General features: G+C 57.5%; 1 protein-coding gene across 1 annotated transcript in view; it reads left to right on the top strand.

The window, feature by feature from the left end:
- Positions 1-15,465, top strand: part of TBX21 (T-box transcription factor 21) — a 34,128-nt gene extending 18,663 nt beyond the window's left edge. The window contains exons 2-6 of the mRNA XM_050934824.1: positions 10,483-10,637; positions 12,389-12,510; positions 13,183-13,341; positions 13,748-13,809; positions 14,719-15,465. Of these exons, the coding sequence (XP_050790781.1) occupies positions 10,483-10,637; positions 12,389-12,510; positions 13,183-13,341; positions 13,748-13,809; positions 14,719-15,358 (1,138 nt within the window). The 3' untranslated portion in view covers positions 15,359-15,465. The remainder of the gene's footprint in view (positions 1-10,482; positions 10,638-12,388; positions 12,511-13,182; positions 13,342-13,747; positions 13,810-14,718) is intronic.
- Positions 15,466-16,823: the final 1,358 nt, after the last annotated feature.

Raw genomic sequence — 16,823 nt, 5'->3', positions numbered from 1 at the left:
CCCACTACTGATCCTTGGGGGACCCCCCTATTCACCTCTCTCCACTGTGAAACCTATTTGTTCCTGCCCTTGGTTTCCTATCTTTTAACTACTTACTGATCTATGAGAGCACCTTCCCTCTTATCCCATGAGTGCCTACTTTGCTTAAGAGCCTTTTGGTGAGGGACCTTGTCAAAAGCTTTCTGAAAGTCCAAGTACGCTACATCCACTGGATCACCCTTGTCCACATATTTATTGATACACTCAAAGAATTCTAATAGATTGGTGAGGTATGTTTTTTTTTCCCTTCCTTAACATATCATGTTTATCTATATGTCTGATCATTCTGTTCTTTGCTATAGTTTCCATCAATTTTCCTGGTACTGAAGTCAGGCTTACTGGCCTGTACTTGCCAGGATCATCTCTGGAGCCTTTCTAAAAAACTGATGTTACATTAGCTAAACACCAGTCACCTAGTATAGAGGTTGATTTAAATGATAGGTTACATACCACAGTTAGTAGTTCTGCAGTCTCATATTTGAGTTCCTTCAGAACTCTTGGATGAATGCCATCTGGTCCTGGTGACTTGTTACTATTTAATTTATCAATTAGTTCCAAAACCACCTGTACTGACACCTCATTCTGGAACCGTTTCTCAGATTTTTTGCCAAAAAGAATGTCTTTGGTGTGGGAATTTCCCTCGCATCCTCTGCAGTGAAGACCGATGCAAAAAGTTCATTTAACGTCTCCGCAACAGCCTTGTCTTCTTTGAGTAATCCTGTAGCAACTCAAGCAACCAGTGGATCCCATTGATTTGTTTGGCGGGCATCCTGCTTCTGATATATTGAAACCTAACAGCAAAATTTTTGTGTGTGCCTTTTGCTAGTTGCTCTTCAAATTCTTTTCTGGCCTGCCTAATTATATTTTTTACTTGACTTGCCAGAGTTTGTTCTCTTCTGTTTTTTCCTCAGTAGGATTTGACTTCCAATTTTTAAAACAAGTCTTTTTGTTTCTAACCATCTCTTTAACTCTGTTTACCATGGTGGCATATTTTTGGTCCCTTTCTTGATTATTATTTTTTTTAATTTTATTTGGGGCATATATAGTTTGAGCCTTTCTTATGTGTTTTTAAAAAATTTCCACCCAGTTTGCAGGCATTTCACTCTTGTGAATGCTCCTTTCAATTTCTCTTTAACTGATCTCTTCATTTTGTATAGTTCCCCTTTTTGAAGTTAAATGCTGCTGTGGTGGTTTTCTCTGGTACTCTCCGGCTTCCCCCCCCCCCCCCAAGATGTTAAATTTAATTACATTATGATCACTATTACTGAACAGTTCAGTTATATTCACCTTTTGTACCACTTAGGACCAAATCAAGAATTGTCTTTCCCCTTGCAGGTGCAAGGACTAGCTAACCCAAGAAGCAGCCATTAATGGTGTCTAGAGATTTTTATCTCTGCATCTCTTCCTGAGATGACATGTTCCCAGTCAATTTGTGGATAGTTGAAATCCCCCATCATTATTGGAGTTTGTTTTTGTAGCCTCTCTAATCTCCCTGAGCATTTCACATTCACTATCGCAGTGGTTCTCAAACTTTTGTACCGGTGACCCCTTTCACACAGCAAGCCTCTAAGTGCAACCCCCCATATAAATTAAAAATACTTTTTAATATATTAACACCATTATAAATGCTGGAGGCAAAGCGGGGTATGGGGTGAAGGCTGACAGCTTGCGACCTCCCCCCATGTAATAACCTTGTGAACCCCTGAGGGGTCACGACCCCCAGTTTGAGAACCCCTGCACTATCGCCATCCTGGTCAGGTGGTCAGTGGTATATCCCTACTGGTATGTTCTTCTTCGAGCATGGAATTTCTCTCCGTAGATGCAGTTTGATTCATTTAAGATATTTGCTATGTTTGACGGTTCTCTTTCGCATATCGTGCCACTCGCCTACCAGCATGGCCTACTTTCATTCCTAGACATTTGGTACCCTGGTGTTACTCGTTGATTTATTATCAGCCCACCAAGTTTCTGTGATTCCTCTTCTATCAATATCCTATTTCATACCAGGCACTCAAGTCCACCCATCTTGAGTATTTAAACTTCTTACGTTTGTATACAAGTGTCACGGACTCACAGATCGTGCCCACTCTTGGCCCTGTGCGGTCCGTGGGGGGGGGGTGCCCCTTTTAGTGAGACAGCCCTTCTCGGGGGTCCACTCTCTCTCGGGGTCAGGCCCCTCCACCTCCTGGAGCCGCACCTCTCTGAGCCTTAGCATGTCTGTCTCTGCCGTGGGCCCCCTCCGGGAGTCCACGCACTCTGGACCCCCTGGGCCTCTTCACCCCCGAAGGGGCTGATGCAACCCTGTTCTCTAGACCAGAGTGACTCTCAGCCAGCATAAAACAGGAGGGTTTATTGAGAGTTGAACACAGCACAGGAAACTCTCAGGGCCTCAGGCCTAACCGCTCACAATAACAGCACATCCCAGTCTCCCTGCATCCCGGTGGGCTCTGTCTGCTTCCCCTCGTCAGCCCCGAGCCCCCCTGCTTCCCAGCTGGGCCTCTGATATCCCCGGGGTCAAGCCCCGCCTCTGTCCATTGTCTTCTCTCCAGGTAAACAGGGTCGTAAACAGGAAGGCCTGAGTCCCCTCTCCTTGCAGCTCTCCTCTAGTCAGGTCACCGGGGTCCTCTCTCTGCAGCTCATTGTCCTCCCACTGGCCAGAACCAGTTGTGTTTCCTGGGCTGGGGTCCCGAATCCCTCTCCGGTCCTCTGTAACAACAAACTCCCTCTCCCCTCACCTCGTTAAACCAGTAACACCCAGGTACATTGAGTCCCACCCCCTGTGCATGCAAACCCTGGAAAAGACACAAAACCCCAAGAAAAAAGCCCCACTTCGTCACAAGAATCACTTATAAAAATTGTCAATATTTAGTTGTCTGTCTTCATGTGATGTAATCAGAGGTGAAAGTAGACCGATCTGGTCCGGCATACCGGCAAGAGCCAGTACACTGTGCCGGACCGCACCAGCTTCCACGGCCGGGATTTAAAGGGCTTTGGGCTCCCCGCCGCAGGGGGCAGCCCAGAGCCCTTTGAATCCCACCTGCGGCTCTGGCGGCTGGGCTGGGGCCGGGATTTAAAGGGCTCGGAGCTCCCGTGGCGGCCGGTGCCCCGGGCCCTTTAATTTGCCCCTGAGCCTCGGGGGCTCCCAGCCACCTCTGCAGCTGGAATTCCCGGTTGATTTAAAGGCCCTGGGGCTCCCAGCCATAGCCAGTGCCCCACGGCCTTTAAATCTTGAGGCCACGCCTCTTCTGTATTAGGCCATGCCCCCCTCAGGACTCTGGCAGTACCGGTAAGTCCTGTTAAGTTGTTTTCACCCCTGGATGTAATTGAATGGGATGATCTTGCCTGCCTGTTTCTCTTCAGCTCCTACCTGTACTTTATTAACTTCTATCACTGTATTATTATGATTTATTTGTATTAAAGTAGCACCTAGAAACTCCAGGCAGGATCAGGACCCCATTGCACTAGGCTGTGTACGAACACAAAGTGGAGTTACTCCTTATTGACACCCATGCAACCAAGATCAGACCCCCTGTGTACATGGGCTGGGAAACTGGTGAAAGTTTCAAAGCGATGTAGTTTGCACCACTGACGAAGCCACTTTTGGAGTGGAGCATATTTCAGTGCGTAGGTGCTGCTTTTGGCTCCATGTAGGATACAAGGCAGGGCCTGCTCTAGCTTCCATTGCACCGAGACCAGGCCTGAGAAGCCCCAGCCCTACCTGCCCCATACGCCTATGGGGAAATATGTTGCTGACACAGCCATGAAAAGGACACCCTCACACTCCTGTGCCACCACAAATCCGCGGCCTTGGGAGACAGAAGCCACACGCTGCAAGGGCTTGCTCCTTCAGCACAAAGACCACATCTCTGACACAGTTATTCGGGGGAGATCCTGCTGCCCTGGGAGCAGAGATCTTCCCGGAGAGCAGCAAAGCACTCACACTCCCCAGGCCCCGGGGAGCTTGGGGCAAGCATTTGGGAAATTAATTTGCCTAATCAAGCAAGGAAAGCTGGCAGGAAACCAGCATAATCTCCCAACGCCTCGCTGAGATCCTGCGAATGGATTCCAAGCTGGCGGGAGCTCCATTGAACTCTGCTCAGGATCCAGCCGGCTTTGGTCTGTGAAAGTTGGGGGCACCAAGGATCTTAAGACCTGAGGCAGCCGCTCAGCTCAGTGTATCCCTCCCACCCCTGCCGCCCTGGTCTGCAGCAAGTCACCATGGCAAGGCGCCGGCACAAAGTATCCCGGTGCAGGAGGGGCGTAACCGATCCAGGATACCTCTGAGCTGAAATAAAACCAAAGCTCCCGTGGGACAGGAACCCCCCGGCTGTGTGGGGCAGACTCAGCTGCAGGAGGAGAAGCCTGGCTGAAAGCGAGGCATCGGGTCCGGTTTGGGGTAGTTCTGGATAGGGGCCATTTGCAACCTCCAGACCCAGAGCAGAGCTTTTGAACAGATCCAGATTTTCAGGGCGCTTTGGATCCAGGGTTTTAGTTCGAGCGGCTGCAGAAGGGTTGACAGAGTAGAGAGAACATGGACCCAGCTGAGGAGCATTATAGATGCCAATGTGCTGCGGGCAGGTGGGCTGTACTAACTTTCCCCTCCCCTTTTCAGATGCTCCGCCACCCTGACCCCCTGCTTTCCCAGCCCTGTGCTCCACCCAGCAAACCCCCGGCTCTCCAGGGGCTTCTAACTCCGAGCCTGAGGTTTGCTGCCGTTTAGTTCTGGAGCTCTGGCTCTGGTGTCCCGGAAAGCTCATAATGGGAGCAGGGGAGGAGCCCCATTTCTGAGCAAAACCCCCAGGCCCAGTCTTCAAGAGTCATGATTAAAACATGGAATTTCAGACCTGGACGTTTCTTTCAGACACGTCGATTTTCCTTAGAAACCCAGGGAGCGCTCGGCTTTCACAGGGAGTCGATATTTAAACCCTCCAACCCACCCCCTCGGTCCCAAACCATTTGGAAAGGTGAAACCATTTGTGTAACGTTTTTTACACAAGTCTGGGCTTGGACATAGGCTGGGGGCAATGGGGCAGGTTGGGCATGGGGCAGGCTGGGTGCATAGGGCAGAGGAGACATGGGAGAGTGCAAGGCATGGGGCAGGCTGGGTGCTCAGAGGCACCCCCCATTGGCCAGTAGTACAGAAGAGGAGACCTGGGATGAGGATCTCTGGGAGGTAACCGAGGGTGAAAGCAGGCAGAAGTGAGCTCCGAAAGACATTTGCTTCTCATGGCTCCCTTGGACACCCCAGGGACGCCCCCGGGCTGGTCTCTGAGCAGTGGGGAGGAGGATTTCCATGCAGAGAGAGGGGAGGGTCCTGGCCCCCACACGTCCAACTCCGCCCTAGGAGCGAGGCCTGGGCCGGGCTTTCCGAAGCCGTTTCTGAGAAGTGGGGCCCTGCTCCTGCCCGGTCGCCCCTGGCCCTGCGATCACTCCACCCGGGCCCCGCTTTATCAGAAACGCCGGCGCTTCGAGGAAACCCAGAGCCCGAAGGCTCAAAGCCCCTCCTGGTTCCGCCCAGCATCCCCCTCCCACGCCAGGGGCGCCTGAGCCTGTCAGCTTTGAGCATCATGCCCTGTGGCAAGCGCGGGGAGGGAGTGGAGGGAGGAAGGAAGGAAGTGAGAGAGACCGAGACAAGCAGAGGAAAGAGAGAGAGAGAGAAAGGAAGAGAAGAGCAGCGGCAGGAGGGGGAGGAAGAGGGGAACGCAGGGCAGGAGAGAGATCCCTGAAATGATGGGGAGAAAGCCGGGCTCAGCGGGTCGAATGGAGCCTGCGGGGCAGGAGGGAGCTGCCCTGGCCTCCCCATGCTAACGGAGCGGTACCACCGGGTCTGGTTCTGGCGGGGCTCCTTCCGCCTCCACCTCAGTGCTCCCACTGAATCCACATTGCCCCCCCCCATCCCCTGGCTCTGTTCTCCACCCCCCAATCAGCTCAGACAGGATTTGGGGAGCCCGGCACCAGATCCCAAAGCGCCCTCTGGTCCTGCTTGCGGCCTCCGGCAGAGAGAGTCGGGGATGAATATTTCAAGGGGGCCGCTAATGTTTAAAGAGCAGCACTGCACAGGGTGCACACGTCTGCCTGAGTGCGGCTCATTGTGTGTGTGTGTGTGTGTGTGTGTGTGTGTGTGTGTGTGTGTGCGCGCGCGCACAGCAGATTACCTGTGACTATGCTGGTGATCAATTGTGCACATCCGTGAGTGTGCCCGTGGGGACTGTGCACGTCACTTTGTGTGTGAATCTGCGCGTATGCACAGTCGGGGCGTTGTGTGAGTGCCACAGGTGTGCGTATCTGTGGACGTGTACATGGGCATGCCGGATTGTGCACACACACTCTAGGGGTGCTCTCAGTGTGTGTCACTATGTCTTGGGTGTGCGTGTGCATATAAGCTGTAGGTGCTGAATGGGTTACGATTGTGTGTGTTTGATTGTGTGGGGGGGCTGGCTCAGAGTGTGTGCATGTTTGTGTACGTACCATGGGGTGTGTGCTGGGCTGTGACTGGCCCCAGGATATTAAAAAGACGAGGTTGGGGGGTGATATCTTTACTGGACCAACTTCTGTTGGTGAGAGAGACAAGCGTGCGGGCTCCCCAGTGTCCCCCAAAAGCTGTTCCCTCCCGCGCCGTGTCTGTCTTACACAAGAGAGGTGCAGCTGAGTGTGTCCCTCTCCTGTGGGGCGGGAGTGGAGTTGCTGCCTGTCAGGCCATGCACACCCCAGGTGCACTGAGACTCCCCGAGACCCAGCAGGCTGGGCTGTGGGAGGCCGGCCTTCCTGGGCTGCCCTGGGCTTCGGTGACGTCTGCTTCACCCTGTCCCTGGAGCCTGGCACGTTGCAAACAGGTCAGCCGGTTAAAAACGGGCAGGTGGCTTTGCCCAGGGCCATGCGTGGCCTGGACCCTACTGGCTCCCCGCCCTTGGCCCATCTTTTATTCACTAGCTAGTGCAATATTTGCACACGTTCCCCTTTGCTCCCCTCCACGTGCGGGGCTAGGGGTGGGTGGGGGTCATAATTGATTGAAAGATCATGGGAGCTCTAGAGAGAGTCTCTGGGCAGCCCAGGCCGTCGCCCATTTAAACCAGCAGGGGAGGAGATTTTACACTGGCGCAACTGACAACAGCTGGTGTCCCATGGTCCTCAGCTCTTGGCTTCATCAGGAACGTGAGCAGGACCAGAGGGGGGTTCAGTTCTGCTCTTAGTCTTATTATGATTAGTTGTATATTGTGGTAGCACATAGGAGCTACGGACCAGGCCCCATGGCGCTAGGTGCCCTATGAACAGAACAGAATGATGGTCCCTGGCCCCAAGCGCGTACTTCACCCCCCCTTACAGCAGCACTCCTGAGTCCTCCCAGGGGGAGTCTGATCAGAATCCCAGGCTCGGCAGCTCGGGCATTTTTGCTCTGGCAATTTGCTCCTGATTTTGGTTGTTCTGAAAGCCCCAGCTCTGGGAATCCAGTGATGATGTGAGACTCTCGGCTTCCATTTAAAACAAAAGAACAGTAAGTTTCCAGCCGTCATGGTGACAGAGAGAGGCTTGACATTACGAATCCCCCTCCCCCCCCGACGCACGCACACACACACACACACTCACTCACTCTCTCTCTCTCCCCCTCCTCCCTCCTAGGCTCAAAATCCAGAAGGCAAATTAAAAAAGCATCTATTTTTAAAATTTTAATTTCAGGAATTTTTAGCCACTCTCACGCCGGTGGGGGGGGGCCTGGTTGATGACTTTTGAATGGTTGGCATGGGCAAGGCTGGAATGGGGCCAGAAGGGTCGCATCAGCGTGACTGGGCCTGGTTCTGAACCTGGCTACCCTCGTGCTAATCCGGCGTGGGTCAGTGTGTAAAACCAGCGTAAACCTGAGAGGGGGCTGGCGCTAAGGTGCATCTTTAACTAGCTGCTATCAATCTAGCTATGGCTGCTCTTATTTTCACAGAGTAAATCTGGCATCAGTGCACCACTCCAGCTGCACACCAGGGTGGGTGACAGCAGGATTTGGGCCCATGCTTCATAATTACCAACAATTAATTCACTCTCTGTAATGCTTGATCTCCCCTCCCCTCACTCCCCCCCCTTGATTTGGACGGCGCTGAGGATCAGGCATCTAAAACCGGCTGAGGCTGGGTGTTCCCGGCCAGTTTCATTTTCTGCCTCCTGTCGGTGTTGTCCCTCGGCGGCCTCTGTGGTTCCCACCGTGCGCTGAACTGGCTGAAAGTGCCTGTCGGAAGCCAGGAGACTGGCCGAGCTGGACCATTGCTCTGACCCAGTAGGGCTGTTCCTGCGTCCGCCTGGAGCGAACCTGCAACCTTCAGACCCAAAGCAGCTGCTGCTGCTTAAGAGGACTTGTATCAGCAGGGACTAGCAGCCTGTTGCAGTCCCTAAAGCCAGCCACTAGAGGGAGCCATGCTTACACTCCCTATAGGAGTGCCTTACACGTGTGGTCATGTCTCCCTCTTGTGGCCGGCCCTGGTGTCTACAGCCACCTGCTCCCTAACCCCTAATATATGGAGATATACCCATCTCACAGAACTGGAAGGGACCCCGAAAGGTCATCGAGTCCAGCCCCCTGCCTTCACTAGCAGGGCCAAGTTCTGATTTTGCCCCAGATCCCTAAGTGGCTCCCTCAAGGGCTGAACTCACAACCCTGGGTTTAGCAGCACAAACCACTGAGCTATCCCTCCCCCCACAGTGGTTCTCAAACTTTTGTACTGGTGACCCCTTTCACACAGCAAGCCTCTGAGTGCGACCCCCCCTTGTAAATTAAAACCACTTTTTTATATATTTAACACCATTATAAAGGCAAAGCAGGGTTTGGGGTGGAGGCTGACAGCTCATGACCCCCCATGTAAATCCCCTGAGGGGTTGCGACCCCCAGTTTGAGAACCCCTGCCCTAGCGCTAACAGCAGATGCCGGTATGTTTGTGGGTCCCGAGTTCGACCCTTTGTGGCGCCTGTTAGGTGTGTGTGGATGTGGTTTGTTGCATTGAACCCCTCAGCTCCTGCCAGGCCAGGGCCCTGTGTGCAGCGGGGAGAGAGTGTCCCCTATTTCCCAGCTGCCTTGCTCAGACTCCCCTTCTTGCTCTGACGAAGGGGGAGGCCGCTAATGAGAGGGGATGAAATAGGGATTTGAAATTGACGTGTGAGCCCCACCCGATCGTGCCTCTTTCCTCTTCTCCCTTCCCAGCTGTCCTCTCCCTGCCTCCCTCCCTCCTGCTCCTCGGCCCTTCCCTGGCCTGACGATGGGGCTGAGAATAGCAACGGTGTCGGTTCCTGAACCGGAAACGTGGGGAGGCAGAGGGAAGGGGCTGCCTGGGCGTGGGACGCAGAACCGAGCTGCCACCTGTCACAGTCACTTGACAAGTCTCTGGGTTCTAAACAGGGCCAAGCAGCTAAATCTGCCTTGGTACGGGGCAAGGGGCTGGGGGGGGAGGGGGCAGGGGCTGGGATCAGAACAGGTTGGCTGGGCCAGCTTCAGAACCGGAATTGGAAGAGCTGGGAAATAATCCAGCTCAGTGCTCTGAGGGGGGGAAGGGGGGTTGCTTCAACAACTCACCCCCACCCCGTTGTCTCCCCTCCCACCTCCGTTCTCTACTGCTTCTTCCCCCTGCTTTCTATAGCCACCCTGAGCTTCTCCTCCCCCCTCCAGTCCCCCCCTTTCCCTCCATCCCTCCCTGTGCCCAGGGAACGCCCTTGGTCTCTGCTGCAATACTAGGAATGGTTAAATCGTCTCCTCCTCTCCCTCAGGCTCTCCTGCAATCTCTGCCCCCAGCCATCTCCCGATCTCTCCGGTTTGATACTCCCAGGTGCCCCCCCCAGTGCTCAGGAATGAATGGGGATGGGAAACCAGCCCTGCACCAGCCTTGTCTAGGAGTGTGTAGTTACAGGGTAACCTCATGGGGTTGGCTGAGGGGTAACCAAGGTGCCTGCTCCATGCCAAGCTGGGACTCGGGAGGCCTGGGTTCTCCTCCCAGCTCTGCTGCTGACCCGGGGCTGGTCAGTCTCACTGTGCCTCAGTTTCCCCTCCCACCCTGTATGTGTTTTGTGTAATCAGACTGTGACCTCTTGGGGGCAGGGATTGCCTTGCTGTGTCTTTGTGCAGCCCCTAGCACAGCAGGGCCCTGGTCTCTGTTGGGGCTGCTCAGTGCTACCATCAGACAAGCCAGGCCACCACGCGCCGATCCCCCTTGTTGCCATCACGTTCCTCCAGCCCATGTCCCACAGATACATCCTCCGTCCTGTCCTGCTCGGGGCTGGGATCCCACCTGGGGCCCAGCTCATCTGCTGGGGGGGATCTTTCCTTGCCGCGTGGCCGGACACCAAGGGATTTCAAGGGCAGGTCGATGCTCTGCGCCAGGGAAGGAGGGGGGGTGTCTTGCTGAGTGATATGGGGACCCAGGGGGCGTCCCCTCCAGAGTAACACGCTGGGTTGTGTTTGTGTCCCTGTCCCAGGCGGATGTTCCCGTTTCTCAGCTTCAACCTCTCCGGGCTGGACCCCGTGGCTCACTACAGGGTCTGCGTGGACATCGTCCTGGTGGATCAGCACCACTGGAGGTACCAAGGCGGGAAGTGGGTCCAGTGCGGCAAGGCCGAGGGGAACATGCCAGGTAGGAAGGAGAGATCCAGGCCCCTTCCCCCCCTCTCAGTTATCTCGTTCATGGGGCGGAACCAGGGGGTTGGGTACAGCGGGGTGGTTGGTGCTTGCCACTGTCTCTTCGGTTCTCTTGAGAGAGTTGGGAGCTCCCACGGCCAGTGCTCCTGCAGCGCCCCCTGCTGGGAGAGCCAGGCACCCCCTCCCCCAGCCACTGCCCCCCCTCCCCCCCGCAGCACCTCCTGCTGGGAGAGCCAGGCACCCCCTCCCCCAGCCACTGCCCCCCCCCCCCCCCGCAGCACCTCCTGCTGGGAAAGCCAGGTGCCCCCTCCCCCAGCCACTGCTCCTGAACCCCTCCCCCGCAGCACCCCCTGCTGGGAGAGCCAGGCGCCCCCTCCCCCAGCCACTGCTCCTGAACCCCCCCCCCACATCACCCTCTGCTGAGAGAGGCTGGGACTGGACTAGCCAGAGCTCCCCCCCCATAGCCAACACTCCTGCATCATTCCCTGCAGCGCCTCCTGCTGGGAGAGGCTGGGACTGGACTAGCCAGAGCTCCCCCCCCATAGCCAACACTCCTGCATCATTCCCTGCAGCGCCTCCTGCTGGGAGAGCCAGGCGCCCCCAGCCACTGCTCCTGCACCCTCCCCTGCATCGCCCCCTGCTGAGAGAGGCTGGGACTGGACTAGCCAGAGCTCCCCCCCCATAGCCAACACTCCTGCATCATTCCCTGCAGCGCCTCCTGCTGGGAGAGCCAGGCGCCCCCAGCCACTGCTCCTGCACCCTCCCCTGCATCGCCCCCTGCTGAGAGAGGCTGGGACTGGACTAGCCAGAGCTCCCCCCCATAGCCAACACTCCTGCATCATTCCCTGCAGTGCCTCCTGCTGGGAGAGGCTGGGCCTGGGGTAGCTGGGAGCCTCTGCACCATTTCCAAGAGTGGCACCTGCTGTAGAAGCTGTGTTGGGGCAGCAGACGGGGGCGGGGGGGGGGGGGGGACTCGCTGTGACCTGAGACCTGGTTCCTGATTGAGGGAGGGGGCGGGATTTAGATTTCAAGCAGCAATGGCCAGCGTCTCGGGGCTGCCTTTTTCCTTGGGGAGGGTGGAGCTGGATCCGTGTTCCCCGAACGGAAGTGGGGAGCAGGGTGAGCTGATGTCCCGATTTTATAGGGACAGTTCCGATTTTGGGTCTTTTTCTTATATAGGCTCCTATTACTCCCCCACCCCTTGTCCTGAGTTTTCACACTTGCTCTCTGGTCACCCTAGTGGGGAGCTAGGGTCTGCAATTCGCCCCAACCCCAAACTCCCCTGGCGCCACAGGGCCCTGGACCGGCCCAGCAACCGGTTGCCGTTAGGAGCAACGGGGAGCCCACCCTGTCCCCACCCCGTCCCTCCAGCCCCAGCTGCACCCCCCCGGCACTCGCCGCATTTCCAGGAGCCAGAGTGCCCTCTTGTGGGCAGCCGAGACGGTGCAGTGGCTCCCTGGCAGGCATAGCACCCTGGGGCCAGGGTGGAGCCGATGAGTTATCACCTCTCTGCCCCCTGCCTACCCAGCCGACACTTCCCAGCCTGGGCTGGGTGAGTGCGGGGAATTGCCTCCCGTGGTTGGGTGGAGGAGCTGGTCCCAGGTGCTGCTCCGAGCCCTGAGCCAGAGGCACCCAGCCGGGAGGGGGCGCTGGCGGGCAGGGGCGCCGCGTCAGGCTCTGGGTGCAGGGAGCCGCTGGTGGGCCCATAGGAGCAGCGCAACACTCAGCAGGGGGCTGTTTTGGCAGGTAACCGGCTGTACATCCACCCCGACTCGCCCAACACCGGGGCCCACTGGATGCGCCAAGAGGTCTCGTTTGGAAAACTCAAGCTCACCAATAACAAGGGGGCATCCAATAACATCACACAGGTAACCACCAGCCCCACCCCCCCAATCACAGGCCAAACACCTGTCCCCGTCACCCGGGTAACGTCCCCCATCGCGGGGCATAGGCCAGATGCCCATCCCTGTCGCCCAGATAATGCCCCCAATCGCAGGGCACAGGCCAGACACCCATCCCTGTTACCCAGGTAACATCCCCCATTGTAGGGCACAGGCCAGACACCCATCCTTGTTAGCTGGACAGAGACCCACGAGCCTAGCTGCACTCCCCTCCAGCTTCTGGACTCTCCAGACACTACCTACTCCCCACCATCAGCTTCTCTGTGGTGTGGGGTTGACTCTCAGGACCCCTCGTGCTTTCTCTGTTCTGTTCATTCTGTTGCCTTCCTTCCAGCTGAAGGAGCTGCCTTTTGCCCAATAGTTAGCTTGTGGAACTGCCTGCCACATGATATCTATCTAAAGCTATGAATCCCATTGATGTTCCCTCAATGGCTTATCCCAGCGGGCCATGGTACCCTCAGCTGGATAAGCCTGCCATGGTCTCCCCCATAGATTGACCCGCAGAACAGTGGGGATCACCCTACCGTGGATTGTCCCAATGTCCCCCCCCACTCCCAGCTGCAGAGCATCCCTTTTGAGCTCCGTGCCCGCTGCTCCGAGCGCCTCTCCCATGACACTCCCGTGCCCTGCTCTCTGCAGATGATCGTGCTGCAGTCGCTGCACAAGTACCAACCACGGTTGCACGTGACGGAGGTGAAGGAGGGGGAAGGGGATGAGGCCTACCCCTCCGGCAACACCCAGACCTTCATCTTCCCGGAGACGCAGTTCATCGCCGTCACAGCCTACCAGAACGCCGACGTGAGTACAGGGCCTCCGCGCCTCCTTGGGCCACGGCAACCCCTTGGACACCCAGGGGCAGCCGCTAGGGGGTGCTGTGCCAAGGAGAAGGGTAGGTCTGGGGCCGCCCATGGTGCGGTTGGCTGGGGACTGGAGTGTCATGTCTGCACCCCATGGCCTCATGCTGGGAAGAGCAGGGTGGGTGTCAGGGAAAAGCTGGAGCAAGGCCCGTGGTGGGAGCAATTGGGGGGGGTTCCTAGGGCTTGGGGGGGCAGTTGGGGGAGCACTGGGAAGATGGGGGCTGCCCTGTATCCCTGCTTCTTCCCCAAGACTATCTCTCTTTCCCCTCTGCCCCCTCCCCAGCCCTGTGCCGCCCCCCCACACACACACTGTGAACGCGTGCCCAGACTGTCCTGTGTTGTCCTAGATCACTCAGCTGAAAATCGACCACAACCCCTTTGCCAAAGGCTTCCGGGACAACTTCGACTCGTGAGTATCCTCTCCCCGCCCCCCACTGGCTGTCTCCCCATCGCCCCGCGAGGCCATTCCAGCCACGGGCCGGGGGCGGGTCTGCCTTGATGCACCATCCTCGTTGGGTCACTGCCAGGCGTCTCCGAGGCCCCCGTTTGCCTGGGGGGGTCACTGATGCAAACATTAGGCATGCAGAGCTGCGGTGGGGATGGGAGAGACACTTCTCTCCCAGAGCTGCAGCGGGAAGAGACACGTGTGTGTGTGTGTGTGAGAGAGAGAGAGAGACTCTCTCTCTCTCTCTCTCTCACACACACACACACACACACACACACACACACACACACACACACACACACACACACACACACACACACGTGTGCTGTTGTTGTTCCTTCTTGGTACTTCCTGCAATACACACACATTCGCTGTAAGTTTATTCTTTCCAAGTGCTACTTGAGTGTTTCATTTCTCTCTTACACTTCAGTTTTAATTCTTTCATTCTCAACGGCCTGTCCTGGCTGGAGTCGTCATCCCTCTGGGAACGTTTTAAACAGCGAGATTCTCTCGAGGTTTTTTTGTTTCTACGGCTGGCGCACATCCCCACCGTACCTCGATAGTGGTGCACGTGGGTGGAAAAAAGGAGAGGGAACCTTGTCGCTCACCTGCCGGGGCCTGGGGCCGCTGCTGAGCTTGCCAGCATGCAGGGAGGGATGGCGACGGGCAGGGATGCCCAGCCAGGAACGGGGCTGAGACCCCCCCCAAACTTGGCTCAGTTACCAGAGCTCAGCTGAGGCCAGCCAGGGCTGGAGCCGAACCTGAGGCACCAGGTGCCACCTCCCGACCAGCCATCCAGCTCCAACCCTGGTGCCGCAGGGCACCCTCTCCACCCCCTGCCTGACCCCCACTTTGTGTTTGTCCCCCCCCCAGGATGTACACGACGGCAGAGGGCGACCGCGTGACCCCATCCCCGCCCGACGCCACCAGCTGCCAGCAGCTCCTGCCCGGCAGCCGCTTCCTGTACGAGCAGTACCCGCTGCCCCAGAGCCGCTACTACAACGGGGAGCCGCTGCAGCACAAGGATCCCCCCCGCTGGTACTTCACCTCCCAGCAGCCCCCCGCCGCCCCCCTGGATTACAGCGCCTACGAGGGTAGCTACACCGGGAACAAGTACATGCCCTTCGGCGTGAAGGCCTTCCCCCTGCCGGCCTCGCCCCACGCCACGCTGCCCTACTACCAGGAGCCCCACCCCTTCGGCTCGCCGCCTGCCGCCTGGCAGCCGCCCGCCAAGCCCAGCCCCGGGGCGCTGGGCTGGTTCCGGCCCGTGCGGGATATCAGGCCCCTGCCCGCCGGCGAGGAGAAGGGGAAGGACGCGGAGGGCTGGGCCGAGCCGGCCTCGGTCAAGTCGGTGGACTCCTCGGACTCGGGCCTGTTCGAGGCGGAGTGCAAGCGGCGCCGGGTGTCGCCCTACGCCTCCAGCGCCGAGAGCTCGCCCCCTGCCCGCAACGGGGACCTGTACGACAAGGACGGGGGCGCCGACCCCGGCTACTACGGGTTCTACGGCAACTGAGGGGGGCAGGGAGGGAGCGTTTTCCTGGTGCTGATGGGCTGGAGCTCCCTTGCCCTCCAAATCATATCAGGTGTCCCCAGGAAAAGGGTGTGATGGTGGGGGGTGGTTGCTGCAGACAGGCGCAGCAGAGGAGGTGAAGGTGGATGGGGGAAGCTTCTGTGGGTGACTTTGCCCCCCCGCCCCCCAGGTGCACAGTTCAAGCCCTGCCCACACAAATGTTACAGGGTGTTGGCATGTGTGTGTGTGTGTCTGTGCGAGGCTGGGCCCTGCTGGCCCATGTTTGTGCATTGGCACGTGTGCAAACACCCTCTTGTTCTGGTGTGCGCAGTGGCACACGGGGGGAGGAGGCAGCCCCAGAGGTGCTCACACCCATGTGCATTTACACACTGACCCATGCCCCAGTCGCACACGAGCACATGGCTGTACACTGTTGCACGTGCCTATTCACCTGCAGCGGTTGCACATACACGGGGGGGAGGCTCACACATGAGAGAAAAATGCACACACCTGTGTGCATGGGCGTGCTTCTTCACTGTGTCTTGACACACTCCCCCTCCATTAAATTAGACAAACACCCAACAAGGGCACCCCCCTCACTCCCCCAAAGCACCAACAATGCAGTTACCCTGCAGCCAGCCAGGGGCAGCAGCGGGCGAGAGCCCGACCCTGCTTATCACTGATGCCCAGAGAGCCTGTCTTGCCAACCGCCTCCCCAGCTCCAACCAGGCCAGGGTAGGTTGGGCACAGGGGCACATTAGGTCTCCTCCCCCCTGCTGCTCGCTGCTGCCCTCCGGTGGCGACCAGTGGTGGAGGGAGCACCCTCCTAGCAGTTTCATTTTCCCCCATTGCAGCAGGCACCTTCCGCCCCCCCCCCCTCCCCCCAAAGCATGCTGAGGGTTTGGGCGTGATGGAGGCCTGGTCTGTGCCCAGTGCAGCCCCCTGCAAGCAGGCGCCAAACCATGCAGGTGGCCGAGGCTGCCCCCCTCTGGCTCTGCGGTGCCTAGCTGGGGGGAGAGGGGGCATCAGCCAGAAATATTCATGGATCTTGCAGCATTTCAGAGCAGGGCAGGGCAGCCCTGTGTGAAGCAGCCCCCTCCCTTTGCACTCCAGCTCCTGGCCTTCCGGGGGGGCTCTGTTCTCCAGTTCCCAAACAGCAGGGATCCTGCCCCCGAAACCTTCCACCACTCGGCTACCTAATGATTCAGGGGGTGGGGGGTTTAGTTAAACGTTAAATGTTATTTTTCTCCCCTCCTTGGGGCATGTCCCAGACCTGCAATATTTGAAGCCTCTAGCCTGGGAACACTGGAGGTGGATTTCTTCAGCCAGACAATCAGAGGATGGTGCCAGCCTGTTAGTAGCGGGCCCAGCCCTCCTTGCAGCCTGCCACGCCGGGCTGCCCCCATTGTGGGCACAGGCCATCAGCAGCCCTGTTGCGCTTGCCCAAACTGTTTACACGCTGCCCGGC

The sequence above is a fragment of the Gopherus flavomarginatus genome, chromosome 25, assembly GCF_025201925.1.
Source record: "Gopherus flavomarginatus isolate rGopFla2 chromosome 25, rGopFla2.mat.asm, whole genome shotgun sequence".
In the NCBI taxonomy this organism is placed as follows: domain Eukaryota; kingdom Metazoa; phylum Chordata; order Testudines; family Testudinidae; genus Gopherus; species Gopherus flavomarginatus.
The sequence above is the reverse complement of the archived record's forward strand: the minus strand, read 5'-3'. Positions and strand labels throughout refer to the sequence as shown.